The sequence below is a fragment of the Larimichthys crocea genome, chromosome XIII, assembly GCF_000972845.2.
Source record: "Larimichthys crocea isolate SSNF chromosome XIII, L_crocea_2.0, whole genome shotgun sequence".
Lineage (NCBI taxonomy): Eukaryota > Metazoa > Chordata > Actinopteri > Sciaenidae > Larimichthys > Larimichthys crocea.
In genome coordinates, this window is record NC_040023.1 from 42,994,215 (window position 1) to 43,008,383 (window position 14,169).

At 41.6% G+C, this 14,169-nt stretch overlaps 1 protein-coding gene across 1 annotated transcript in view; it reads left to right on the forward strand.

Annotated features, from left to right (window-relative positions):
* Window positions 1-8,429, forward strand: part of epha10 (EPH receptor A10) — a 146,361-nt gene extending 137,932 nt beyond the window's left edge. Inside the window, exons 14-20 of the mRNA XM_027287191.1 lie at window positions 305-366; window positions 869-985; window positions 1,376-1,462; window positions 1,863-2,015; window positions 4,270-4,460; window positions 4,541-4,705; window positions 6,028-8,429. Coding sequence (XP_027142992.1) covers window positions 305-366; window positions 869-985; window positions 1,376-1,462; window positions 1,863-2,015; window positions 4,270-4,460; window positions 4,541-4,705; window positions 6,028-6,142 — 890 coding nt within the window. The 3' untranslated portion in view covers window positions 6,143-8,429. The remainder of the gene's footprint in view (window positions 1-304; window positions 367-868; window positions 986-1,375; window positions 1,463-1,862; window positions 2,016-4,269; window positions 4,461-4,540; window positions 4,706-6,027) is intronic.
* Window positions 8,430-14,169: the final 5,740 nt, after the last annotated feature.

The window sequence follows — 14,169 nt, forward strand, 5'->3', positions numbered from 1 at the left end:
TACCTGCACTGTGTCGGTCAGTGTGTGCGCTCGTGCACACGTCGAGTGTTTGAGGGTCATTAAACTTGCTGAGACAGCCAGGGCAGCACACAGGTTCTCCAGACTTCACCACAGTTCACTGGGTGAAGAATGGCTTTGCACAACGCCTGCCGTGCTGCCAAGTGGACTCGACTCACTTTACCCCCCCCCTCCCCTACATGTCTCTGTCTCTATTAACTCGCTCATTTTCTTTTTCCCCCCTGTAGTCTCTCCATTTTTGCCGAATTTGACTCATACGCTCCACTGTCTCTTTGTCTTCCTCCAGGTAACACCATGATGATCATCGTGGAGAGCATGTCGAACGGAGCCTTAGACTCCTTCCTTAGGGTGAGTCCTTCTGTGTGTCTGTGTGTATGCATTCACCTTGAATTAAACCTCATCATCCTGTTTTTTTTTCCACAGTTGCAGCTTTTTATTCTCATAAACATAAATTCACTGTTATTACACTGCAGGCAGCAATCCTCGCGCTTCTTACAGTAATAAGGAGAACGTAACATAATTAATGGCACAAACGGAGTGTTTCCTGCTTAAAGATGCTGTAAGCTTCTGTAAACTGTTCTTGTTGCCCCTCTGCTCTGTGAACCACTGCGCTGTGGTTTATAATGATATGAATTAATGGCCTGTTTGTTTTTATTCTCCAAATAAAGTGATTCAGCTCAACGAGCACAACATTGCACTGTAGTAACAGATGTGTCGCATCACTACATGCACACTGTGCATACTCACCCGCTCCTCTCCTCTTTCTTGTCCTTTTCTCTTCACCCCCCTTGTTCTCCTCTCTTTTTTTCCTCATTTTCCGTCTCTTGTCTCTTGCCTCCCGTAACCTCAGAAACACGAGGGCCAGCTGACTGTAATGCAGCTGATGGATATGCTGACTGGGGTGGCATCAGGGATGAAATACCTCACTGAAATGGGCTTTGTCCATAAACGGCTGGCCGCACACAAGGTAAGGGAGCAGGTGGGAGGAGATGATAGAGGAGAGGGTGATGTGTGCAAGTTTTGTGCAGGTGGGTTACAGAATACAATTTGTCCTTGTCTGCAAACATCTTTGACAATCACTTGCCTGCAGGTTTTCATTTGAGTGATACATGAAGCCGAACATGACGAGACAATACTGTCAGAAACGTTTTGTCACATCCAGGTTTCACTGAGTGCCCTTTTTCCTAAAAGTAACTGTCTGTCAAAGTGCAAATGCAGTGGTCGCATTGCAGAAAATGAAGAAACAGGGCTGTTCTTTGTGAACAATCAATTGTCCCTGTTACAAAAAGAACTTTGCCCACCGCTGAGATTGTTTCACTAAATGTCTCCAATGCTAATTTGTTTTTCCCACTCACAGGTGCTGGTTAACTCCAACCTGGGCTGTAAGGTATCAGGCTTCCGACCTCTCCAGGAGGACAAGATCGAGGCCATCTACACCACACTGGTAAGAGAAACACTATGTGAAAACGGCAACTTAACTAGATTCAGTATTTTACATTCCACTTCCCTAATTAATGACCCTCAAAGTGGCACAGAGACTGTTGGTCTGAGGTTCACACATGTAAGGGTGATATTTTTAATGAGCCTCACACCGAATGAGAGTTAACACATGTCCTGTCAGGTTCAGTGGAGGTCATATAATTAAGCTGTCAGAGAAAACCTATTTCATGTGCTTTATTTCTCTGGATATTTTTGGATTCAACTCGAGGTGAACCCACTCTAAAGATTCTTTTGATATCCTGAAAATATGTTCAAAGCTTTTCAAAGAGAATATCAAAGTGTTACTTTTGTGAACCCTCCACGCCTTTTTTTTTTTTCTTCACCTCTCCACTTCACACCTGCAGCACGGAGGGAAGAGCGTTGTGCTGTGGACCGCTCCTGAGGCCATCCAGTACCATCGCTTCTCCTCGGCCTCCGATGTCTGGAGCTTTGGCATTGTCATGTGGGAGGTCATGTCCTACGGAGAGAGACCCTACTGGGATATGGGCAACCAGGATGTAAGTGTGTGTGAGATAGGATGGTGCTTTCCATTAATCTCTCCAGTCATTTTCTTTCTATTCCTTTACCAGTTTCTCTCTCTCTCTTATACCTCACTCTATGGATGGACTCTGTATCCATGCCCAGCTTGGATCTTATTAAAAGAAAGCCAAGAAGCCACAGTATCCCTGAAAGCTTTTGCAGGGGCTAAGTCCTCTTCTTTAAGTCTGCATCAGCTCCATGACCAATCCTGTTTTCTCTTAAGGACGCTTTGACCCCCTTCTAGTGGCCCCCGTCTGTCCCCGAGAGCCCATTCTGCTCTTAAAAGTGTTCAAATATCCCTCTGAAAAATTTCAGGAAATGTAAAGTGCTCGCTGCTGTTTGAGGGTTGAAGAGATTGTCCAGTCGATAGGAGCCTGCCTGCTTGTCACTAGAAACCTATAATTTCTAAGTCAGTGTGGGTGGGTGCTCTGTTTTGCAGCACTGTCAGTCCTACCTCTTTGTCCTTCAAAGAAAAAAAAAGAAAAGGTTGTTTTTATTCTAATTTCTGAAGGAAGACGTCGTGCTTTAAAGTGTAGCTGAAAGCCTGACGCAAGTTTGCTAAAGAGATGAGCGAGTATCCTCTGTGACTGCTGTTCTATTTATTAGAAGCTGACGACACACACAGGATCGCAAACTATGAAAAGATTGTGATAATTTATTATTGTTCATCAAGTCAAAAGTGCAGTCCATTAAAATAGCTGTTATTGTAAAAGAATGCCCTCACTTTATGCAGGTAGGCGCATAGTTCAAAAAGCAACGGATTATTAGCATGTTCCATTTTTGAATGTCCAAAATGAATATGCATGAGTTATTCAGCAGACATGTGGACAGCCACTTTTTCACACTCCTTTCTTCTGGTGCCCTTTCATAAAGTTTCCTCTCAGCCTGGTTCATATTATCAAACTTTCCAATTGAGAGGGCAAAGGTCAAGCTTGTAGAGTGCCAGGGATATTAATCCACTTTAAATTGATACACTATATCATAACGAAATTGTTGGTCGGGCTGTCCACCTGTGATCCATCGTGACCTTTACCTACCGACTTTGATTAAATGGAAAATGTCAAATGCTGAAAAGCATTTTATGAATGCTCTTTAGAGAGATAGGAGCTTAAGGGGCTGAGAGGACGGTGGAGTGGGGCGGTGTGCAGAGAGAGGGGGAGCGTTTTAGGCAATAATGCAGCTGATGGATGTCGTTTTTGTGATTATGCTCTGACTTTATTTCCTCCTTTCAGGAGAATGTATTTCTTAGTGACTCAGGAGGAGAACGTATCGTCCTCACATATACTGAGAGCAAATCTGGTGCGAGGTGTTATGGTGAAACATTAGCGAGGAGCGTTTAGGAGGTCTGGACCGGTGCTTTCATGCTCCACTATTTGAAGACAGCGAGGTTTCACAGGGCTATGATGAAAGGCGCTGAGCTGAGATCAAAACAAGCTTATCTTTTAGAGTGTGAAGAAACACTGCACATTATGGTCTGTTTGTTTCATCTCTGTAATTTCTCCTTACAACATATGGTATTATAGGAAATTAAAATATTATAATACAGTTTTCTGCTGATAGGAGCCCTACTTTGGTGATACCCCATCAAATTTCCTGTGATGTGAGACTATAAGATATTGAATATCCTGTTAAGTGACCTCTTAATCCACAGACAAAGTCGGTCAGTCATGGTGGATTTCGCATTGTTCGGCTTCTGCAGAGATAACTCTCCTATCTTTCAGCTAATAGTCGAGTTTTGCTGTGTGCTTCGGTTTTTTTATGCTGGGCTTAGTCGAGACATTACTGCAGATTTGTATTCAGCTCATATTGTTTAGGTTAGCAATAAGTCTCTTTTTGTTTTGCAGCTGATGCTGGTTTGTAAGGTGACCTTAAAGGATGCTGCCTAAAAATACCTTCAATTACCAAAAAGCAAAACAATGCAATAGAACATTATAGGTGGTGTAATTAGCGACAAAGGAAAATGAAAGCATCAGCACTTTTCTACACTTATTTATCCAAGTAGGAGCTGTACTGTCCACCGGCTTCTATTCTCAGCAAGTAAGCAACTTTTTTTAAGTAGGACAAAACTTTTTTACTCTCTTTCTCACTTCTCTCATCTTGCCCTTCAGTCACAAACATGCTCTTTGGGGAATTGATCCAATTACAGGATAAGCTATAACTAAAAAATCACAACACTAATTCCAGATTTTCTAACCTCATGTGATTGTTTTCCTTCGTCTGCACACCGTGTAGGTGATCAAGGCTATCGAGGACGGTTTCAGGCTGCCGGCTCCGGTTAACTGCCCTCAACATCTCCATCAGCTGATGTTGGACTGCTGGCAGAAGGAGAGGACAGAGAGGCCCACATTCAGCCAGATCCACTCAGCCCTCAGCAAAAGCATCCGCTCCCCTGATGGCATTGGTTCCTCCACACTAGCACGCAGGTAATATGCAGGCTCAGTAAATGGATGGCTGTACACATTCACTTCTACAAATGTAATCAACCCTACTTCTTGTCCTCCAGAACCCTGAGTTCATCCATCACACTAGCAGAGAGGCCTCTCCCCTCCTTCCCATCCTTTAACTCAGTGGGAGAGTGGCTGGACGCTGTGGACATGGGCCGATACAAGGACAACTTCACTGCAGCAGGATACTGCTACCTGGAGTCTGTGGCACGGATGACTGTACAGTGAGTGGATTTATACGTCTGTGTCTCCGTGACCTTTCATTTCCTGCTTTATAGAGGGTGGCTAAGTGAGATAATAAGAGACGAGATCATTACACAGATAACTGCATGGACAAATAAATGACCTGAGGGATGATGTCCACTCCATTTCTACATATCGCTTCTTTTTTTCGTCCTTGACTATTAGAGATGAGATTTGCACATGGACAGAGATTTTCTGCTTGTTTGTCTTCTGTAATCAATTTGATATTTTTAGGTTTTAGTGTGCAAGCAGGGAAAAAAAACAAGACATTTCATGACATCACCTTGGGATTTATAAAAAGGGCAATTTCCATTCCCAACAATTTGTTTCAGTCTTAAAATAAGGTCAAATAAAATGGGATGACGACAGGCTGAATCTCTAACTTCTTTAAGTTCATAGTTTCTTCTTTACTTATAGAAACTTAAGAAATGTATAGAGTACAAAATAAAGCAAAACAAATGCCCTTCAATGCCCATATGAACAGTGTCTCACAGTGCCTTTTTCCATCTTCACCACATTGCAAGACTGCACCCGTCCTTCTCTCAGTGCCGTGCAGAAGTCCTTGTAAATTCCCATGTTACATCCCACACTGACTACTGCAACTCCATCTTTCCTGGTTTACCAAATAAATCACTTCACCGCCTCCAACTAATCCAGAACTCTGCAGTCAGGATAATAACATGTTCTAGGTCCACAAGCCATGTAACACCCTTGCTGATACAGCTAGACACTGGTTCTGGGATTTTCATGTTTCTTTGCACATTGTGCAGCCCACTTCACTCCTTCACACTAGACAGGAGATGGTGAGGCAAGGGGGTTGCAATCTCCAACTACACTGCTGGATACCACTACATCTCCTGCACACGGCTCCTTTAACTTCCCACCTTCTTGCACTGATGTAGCGGTATACGCAATGACTACACTGTTGGGTGTGTTTATGGTAGCAAACACACTTGAAATTGGCAACCAGAGACGGCAAAGAGACACCGCTGTTCAGCCTCGTATTACCAAAAAGTACCGACCAGGTCAGGTTCTTACAGTGAGCAGCAGGGTCCCACACTAACACTTCAGTTTTAGTTATTTTGTCATAGAAACATCCCTTTTTGTCTGAGATCTTCTTACTGGTTTGACTTGCACTGGAAACAATGCACACACCAATCAGGCCATAAAGAGGAATGTTTTTTTTGTTTTGTTTTTTCAGGTCATGGAGGCACTCTCTCCAGCCAATCACATACAGTCCAACAAATTTGTTTGTTTAAATCTGTTTTTACTAGTCTTGCTAAATCTCCATCTGTGTCCACAGAGATGTACTGAGTCTTGGCATCACTTCCCTTGAGCACCAGAAGCTGATCCTGGCTGCCATCCAGACCCTCAGAGCCCAGGTCATCCAAATGCACGGCCGCGGCGTGCAGGTCTAACAGTCCACACACTGCTGCTGCTGCTGCAGACCCACATGTATGTGCAGATGGATGATGGGGTGGAGAAGAGGAGAGAGAAAGAGAAAGCTCTCCCAAACTGAAGGAAAGACGAGCAGATCTTTCAGCTAACTGCACTCCTCTATCTAGTCCTTCTTCCCACACTTCTTCATGCCTTCCTCAATTCCTTACTTCCTTTTTTTCTATGAATGCCCTCAGAGACGAGCGCTGTGCCCTCTCGCGATTGGGGGGGCAGCAGAGGAGTGATGTCATGTGACTCGTTTTCTTTTTTGTGACCTCTACCTGCACTTTGACCTTCAATAACTGTGTCACCTCTATCTCACTGGTTCTGGATCAGTGCGTAAAGACAAATGAACTGTCGTCTGTAGCAGGACAGGTTCTGTCTGAAGCTGACCTCTGAGCTGCAGGAGGGGCACACATGCACTACGCCGTAAACACGCCGGTTACAGACTAGTGCTCAAAAAAAACATTTAGGTTTTTGGGTGGAATTTCCCTTTACCACAGCATCGATTCACTAAAAACAAAATACTGTCAAAGCTAGGAACTATTTCACTGGCCTTGAATCATTTTGCTCAGAACTGGCACAGCTGATTTCACATCGAAAATGAACGGACGCAAAATCAGATTATTGTACATCAGAGATGATCTCAGATGAGACGCCCAAGGAGCGTTTTCTGGAGATTAAACATGGCTGGAATGTAACTTTCAGAGCAGCAGCTTAAGAAGACTGTGCTGTCCCACGTGGAGGGTTCAGTGAGTCTGAGGCTGGAAGAGCTGGATGAAGCCTCAAAAGCGTTCAGTGTAGTCCTGACAGGATGGACAGATGTGGGTGATGAGATATACTGTATCTTCAGGAACATCAGCCTGCTTTTCTTTCCTTTGTGGCCACTGATGGTCAAACAAAAGCTGCAGGATACAACTGTAAAGCAAAAGGTCGAACACGTGTTTGATTGTTCATTCATTCGTTGTATGTCGCCGTCTGTTTGGCTCCTCGCGCTCCTTTCTTTTCCTTCCTCTTCTCCTCTTGTGCTTTGAAGTTGTTTTTCTCCGTGCTTTTAAAACATCCAATTTTCCCTTTTAGCCTGCTGGATGTCATAATCCTCTTCTCCAAAAACCTCCTTCACTACTTAATACTCTGTATAGAGCACGGGCCGACTCTGGAAGATGGCCTGATTCAGATATTTATCCATATTTATTTATGTTTACAGACTGGAACACAAATCTCTCCAGAAAAAGAGGCTAGGAACGTTTATTTATTGAACTAGTATTTAAAAATTGTTGAGCAAAGCGGTTGTCTCCTCTTGTTTCGTTGCTTTCTAATATGACTGAAGTTTATACCTGAACAGATGTGTTGTTTTTGTACACTGGAGGTGAGGAACACGAGGATTTTTACTGTCAACACACAGTATCTGTGTATTCTTGAACACTGGATTTGATACAGTTCATTTTCTGTCCATTCTCATTGGATTTGCTGTATACATGACAGTGTGTGTGTTGCAGTATGGATACAGTATTAAAGAATGTGGTGGGCTTTTTTCGTTCTCTGTAGCTGTTGGATTTTCATGTTTATTTTATGTTGCTGTTAATATCATGCTCTGCCATACTACGTGGTTGCACTTTTTAACACACGACTCCCAGAATCCTCTCTGTACAGTGATCTGCCCCTCACCTTTTCTGACCTATTTCAATACACGAGACTTGAAGGAAGACGTTTATCGGGGCATTATTTGGTGATCATACAGTTTCACAGTTAAAGGTACGGCTTCATTTTGACTGGAATATTGTAACTGCTTTGTATTTGGTACAAAATTACTTTTTGTTCTCTCTCCTCGTACTCTCCTTCTCGCTCTGTAACCATTTTTGTCAAACTAAATGAACTCATATGTCCTTATAGATGTTATCATGCACATGTTAACATATCTGAAGATGAACCCTTTGACACACACACACACACACACACACACACACACACACACACACGCATGCACATACACAAGACTACAAAGACACACACAACAAACTGGACCTCGTCACCACGATGAATGAAACTTCAATTGTTATCCCTCTCTGTTACTGTGACCATTCTGATATATGTTTAATACTGTAAATATGTATTTGAAAATGCTAAATCTATTTTTATAATTTGTTTGAAGAACAATGTGTTGAATATAATATCTGCTCACTGTGTAAGGGTTTTATTTGTTTGAATTTTAGGGCCATAGTCAAGAAACTCTGGTGTTTGGAATATAAAACAACAAAAAAAAAAGTTTCTTTTTTCGTTAGTTTTTTGATGATTTTTACCTGTTAGAAGAAAATCTGATGGCTGTTGCAATATTGAAACGTGTTATTAAAAAATCTCCAATACAAGCAAAAGTTTTTGCTCCTTGTCTTCTATATATCTACATATTATAACCTGACTGATACTAGACTTTTGAGGCTGATATTGATATTTGAAAATAATTTTAAAAAACTCAACAGAAATTTGATTTTAATATAAATCTGCTGAGCAACATTTTACTGTTGGAAATTTAAAGACTGTGTAAAGTAAGAATAAATGTGTGTGAGTTCATCAGACCAAAGAAGAAAGTGTTATTAACCACCCAGCCAAATTTGACTGATTAAAAATATCAACACGTTTATGAAATTATGTGTTCAAATCAATCTAATCTAACTTTGAAACACTCTGAGCGAGATGAATTCATCTCTGTCTCTCTTTCTTTCTTTCTCAGTATATCATGTACCTCAGTGAAACAATGTGGCGTCTCGAATATTTCCCTCACCAGCAACGAGTGGTTTCTCTGTCTGTGCGGGCTGTTACCTACACACGTAAACTTCACATCTGACTACGTATATTCCCTGTCATAGCTACGGGCTGCTGGTGCATGTAATAGATTTTGCTTTTGTGACACTTAAATTCATACTCATATAAATGATCTTCATACTAATTTACAAACAAACGACTGATGTGGTGTGCATGAAAATTAGATAAAGAAAGGCATTCTATAAAAATGATTTGTAATTGACCTAAACTCCAACAACAGTGACACTAAGAAAAGCTTTTATATTCATATTATGTTATTTATAGAGTGTTTTTGTATGTTATAATATAAATGGAAAGATGTTTTAGTGTGTCCACACAGATTTCTTTTATTAAGAATTCAGTGTTGTCAGACTTCAGTAGATAATATGGAGCAGCTTGCCAGATCTCTCATCAGTGTTTTCCCTTGGATGCTGTTTAGTGGAAGAACTCTTGGCTTAGTTTAGGAAACAGAAGACTGAAGAAGACCAACGACTCTCTCATTCACCTTCTTGGAGTGCGTGTCATGGGGGCAGGGACTTTATGATTTTATTATTGGTCTCCTTTGAAGTAGTTCTATAACCATTCACAGTAATGATCAATAAAACAATAATAATTCAATAGTTCAATAAAACAGATTTCGTGATATCTCCCCTGATTGTGGTTTTCACCCATCTTGAAATAAAAGTCCTCTTTGAGACGAGGCGGAGTAAAAATGTATTCGACTCCGAGACGAGACCACGACCTTCAAAAAGTTGTTTCACAACACTGCATGCTGCTATTCAGCTCATCGACCAACAAAGGTGGTGCACATGTTTATGAAGAAGAACCTCAAACGAAATCTGTTTTAGTGAATTTAAACTTTGTTTACGAGGAAACGCTGAGGCACCTTTCATTTGTCCAGCTTGAGATTTGTTCTTTTACCCCAAAAGAGAGCAGAAACGTATGTCTGGTACTCAATGTACTGGAAATGTACATTTAAACAGCTCTCAATGGAACTATTTCATTGGTATGAATTAGTCCTGATAAATGTTTTTCTTTCTTGGATCTCAGGGTCTTGCCTGAGGGAACTGAGTGGCTGCATTAAGCAGTTAACAGTTTAAGGTAAATGGGTCGATATGATGAACTCCAATTATTTCTCTGAATTTTAACTTCACCTCTGCTGCAAAGAAATTAACCGCTGGCCTTCAGAGCTCACTCATTCCTCCAACCTCTTCCTCTTGTACTTACTCATGTTACACCATGTTACAACGTAAATGCCCCCATATCCATTTACTCCAGAATTCAACTTTGGGTTACCTCTCCTTGCTTACTCCACTCCCTGCTCTCTTCTGTACCATGTGAACTTATTAAGTCTCTCTCTTCGGGACTGAGGTTATATTACTTACTGCTTTATTACACAACACCCACCTTTAGAGCGTATGAGAAATTATTGTAAATGCAAATTAACTGTGCGTAGGATTGCTGTGGGCAAAACTGTGTGGGTGGGTAGAAGCGAGTGTGCTGGTACGTGCCTCTGTGCCTGCTCGCATGGGTCAGTGTGTGCGCAGAACACCGTGAATATACTGCATGTGTGCTGACAAGTCCACGGGCATACATTGGAGAATGAGATCCTTTTATTTATCTCATAGTTTCAGCAGCAATCCATACTTTTTATATTACAGTCTTATTAGAGTCGAGGATTGGAGTTTGAGACTTAATGAGTTTCATCTCCGAGCCATTGCTGGCTGCAGCTTTCTAAACCTCCCACGCAACCAAACATCAGCTGCTTCAGATGCTGCTTAGCAGAACCCAGCATCTGAACTCCCACTGGAGTAACACTGGATTTGGATTATTCAATATCGGAGGCTTTTCGTAGATTTCTCACTTGCATTTCATGATGGAATGTGATGAAGAAAACACAAGAAACGCTTATTTACATGTCAGGCTCATTAAGATTCTGTCTAAGAGACTGAAACAGAGAATGTGACTGGATGTTCATGCATTTGGTTAGACGCACAAATTAAAATGACGTTAAAAATCATTGAACACACTCTAAGCAGACTGCTGTATCTGACATCAAAATATTGAAAAAGATTGTTCCCTATCTGCATATCATAAATTATGAAATCCCAAACCTTGACACTTCCCTCTGCCTGCTCTGGGTCATGAGCCATCTGAGCAGCTGCACACGTGCTAAATGAGCTGAATAGCAGGCCTAATCAACTGCTTTCTGCCTTCTATTCCCTAGCCATACACTATAATAAATGCTATTCATTTGAATGTGATGTCTTGGTATGCAAACATCATATCCCACAGTAGCTCTTGTCAGCGAGGGGGTTTTCGTGTTAGTTGGTATTTTATGAGGCTTCTCACGGTTTGAGTGTAAAGCTCCAATCAGATTTGGCTGTTTATTCACTGTAAATGAGACTGAGATGAGGAGACGGGCTCAAGGTTCCTGCAAGAGATTAAAGCAGGCCGTGTTTCAAAATGCAAAAAAATAGATTGTTGTACCTAAAATGTTTGAGGCTTTCAGATGACTTAGAGTCAATTAAAAATTTTATTTTGGCCTTTTCAAACCTTTTTATTGTATAGATGCAACTGTAGAGTGACCGGGCCGCTGCAGCAAGGACTGAGATTTCGTACATGAGGTGGATGCTCTACCAACTGAGCTAACCGACACCCCATGAGTCATTTTTAGATTTTTTAGATAGATTTCCTTTTAGAATCAAACTTCACAAAGAAATATTAAACACTACTGCAAGACCTCTAGTGCTGAAATCATTTACCAAATATTAATTGACCATAATTTTCATGATCGCAGAAAAATGGCGAACATTTGTGATAGAGCTGAGACAATTACCAATAAATCGATTAGTCAGACAACAGAAAAATGAATCTCTGCCAGACTGTGGAATTGGTGGAACTGTTGGGCTCTGTAAATAATATCATAAAGAGCACGGTCCAGACCTGCTCTGTATGGAAAGTGTCATGAGATAACTTTTGTTATGATATGGCGCTATAAAAATAAAACTGAACTGAACTGAAAAATAATTTAATGTCTGAGTGAAAATGAAGAAATCATTTTGTTCCAGGATATTCAATGTGAGAGTTTTTTTTTTTTTCATTTTGAATTAGATCTTTCTTTGGTCGGATAAAACAATAATATTTGAAGAATATTTTCTAAAAAAATAACACATATATGTATTGATAATGAAAATAATAGATTTATAAATCATTTCTAGCTGTAGTCCTAATTTTCAGGTTCCAGCTTCTAAAATCTGAGGATTTGCTACATTTTTTCAATGTATTTTGATTTTGGACTGAAGATTTTGGACCTTTGTTTCTGGGAACCTGCAATGAGAATTTTTCACTCACTGTTAGATGAATCAATAATGAAAATGACAACCCTTTACACTCAGCCCTGGCCAATAATTTGATTTGTCCTCAAACTATGCATTGTGAAAAACATGTACAAGGAAGAATGGCAGAGAGGTAGCAGAGGAGGCGAAAGGATTCGAAAGCAGACGGCACCTCTGTAAAGACATTAGTGATTCCCAGCTGTATGTTGAGAACCCTCTCCCCTTCTTGTCCTCCCTCTATCCCCCGCTCCTTCTGCTCCGTGTGAAGATTAAAGCGAGCGGCATAAAGGAGAAAGCGGTCCACCTCTAAGCTAGTGTGAAGGGGAAACTTCCCCGAGCACAAAAGTTCTGCTCTGCGCTCTTTGCCGAAGCGTGCCACAGCTCAAATCGGCTTTGAGAAATTAATCCTTGCATTATGGAGGGAGTAAAGTAAACAAACGGAGGACAGGACGGGGACCTGAGCGTGAGACGAGGAAGAAGGAGAGGAGCCGTGAGACGTGCTGAGGCTTCTGTAGGTGAAAGCTTGCGTTTCCTCCAGAGGAAAAAAAGTATGCACACTTGAAGATGTGTGAATGTGTGTGAGGAGAGAAGTGAGTGAGCTCATGAGGTGATGAGGGAATGAATAAAGCAAATGAAGTAGAAAGCCTGTCCGATCCTCTGGGACACTCCTGGGAGAAGAGTCACAGCCTTTGTGCTGCAGGATCTTAACCCCCACTCTCTCCATCTCTCATATGTCCAGCTTATTACTGGCTTTGTCTTTTCAGGCGTCATTCAACCACTTTGCCCCTGTGGCAAAGAGTCATTGTCTGCAAATCCTCCTACTGCAGCCCCCCTACTCCTTTTTTACTGTCCTATCTATCCACAGAGAGAGTACTTAGATAAGGCCCGGGGTTCAGTCTGACCAAATCAGAACTTCCCACTGAGCAGAGATTAAACTCTGAGTGACCGAACGGACAACTTCTCTCGCTCTCTGCGGTTGGTTGGCTGGAGGCTGGCGGAGACTTTCCATCTCTCTTTTTGACAGTTTAAACGCCCGTCTGTCTGAGCGCCTCCTGAGACTCTCCATAAGTGCACTTTCAGTCTCTCTCCACTTGTCTGCATGTTGCCTCTCGCTGTCGCGCCACACATCTGTCGTCTATCATCCGCTCTTCATGTCTCCACTTTTCCTGCACACGACATGTTCACACGTCTTTCTCTCTGCTCCATATTCCCTCACAACTGCACAGGTGCATCTCGCTTACATAACTGTTCCACTACTTATCTCTGTCTGCTGGTGATTTCATTCCCCCTACCAGGCAGAGCAGCAGATACACAATAAAAAGAATTTAGCAGCTGCTATTTTTTATATATTTATTTTTAACTCCACAGTCTCTCTCTATGAGCAGAACGACACTAAACTGACACCCAGCCTTTGACCTTGAGGTATTAGTAGTGGGTCAAGCTTGCAGTGGAGGTTTACAGTCCCATACTGCCACTTGGTGGAATATGTAAAAACTGCAGCATGTAGTAATAGAGCAAGGAACTAAGGACAAGTATATTCAAGTAATGCACTGGAGGCACACCTTTGAAATACAGTGGTCCCTCGTTTATCGCGGGGGATACGTTCTAAAAATAACCTGCAATAAACAAAATCCGCGAAGTAAGTTCAAACTTTCGCAGATTTAACAAAAATAAGTACAATACTGTATTAGTAAATGAAACCAAAGATCAAAACCTGTTTTCAAGCCCAAACATTTTTAACAAATTTAATTTTAATGATCAATCTACGAGGTTTGACACATAAGAAATTATTACCAGCCACTGACGCGTATTTCACAGTTCCTCTGACGGTGCAGAACACAATGCGCGTTCATACTGTACAGTACGCTGTA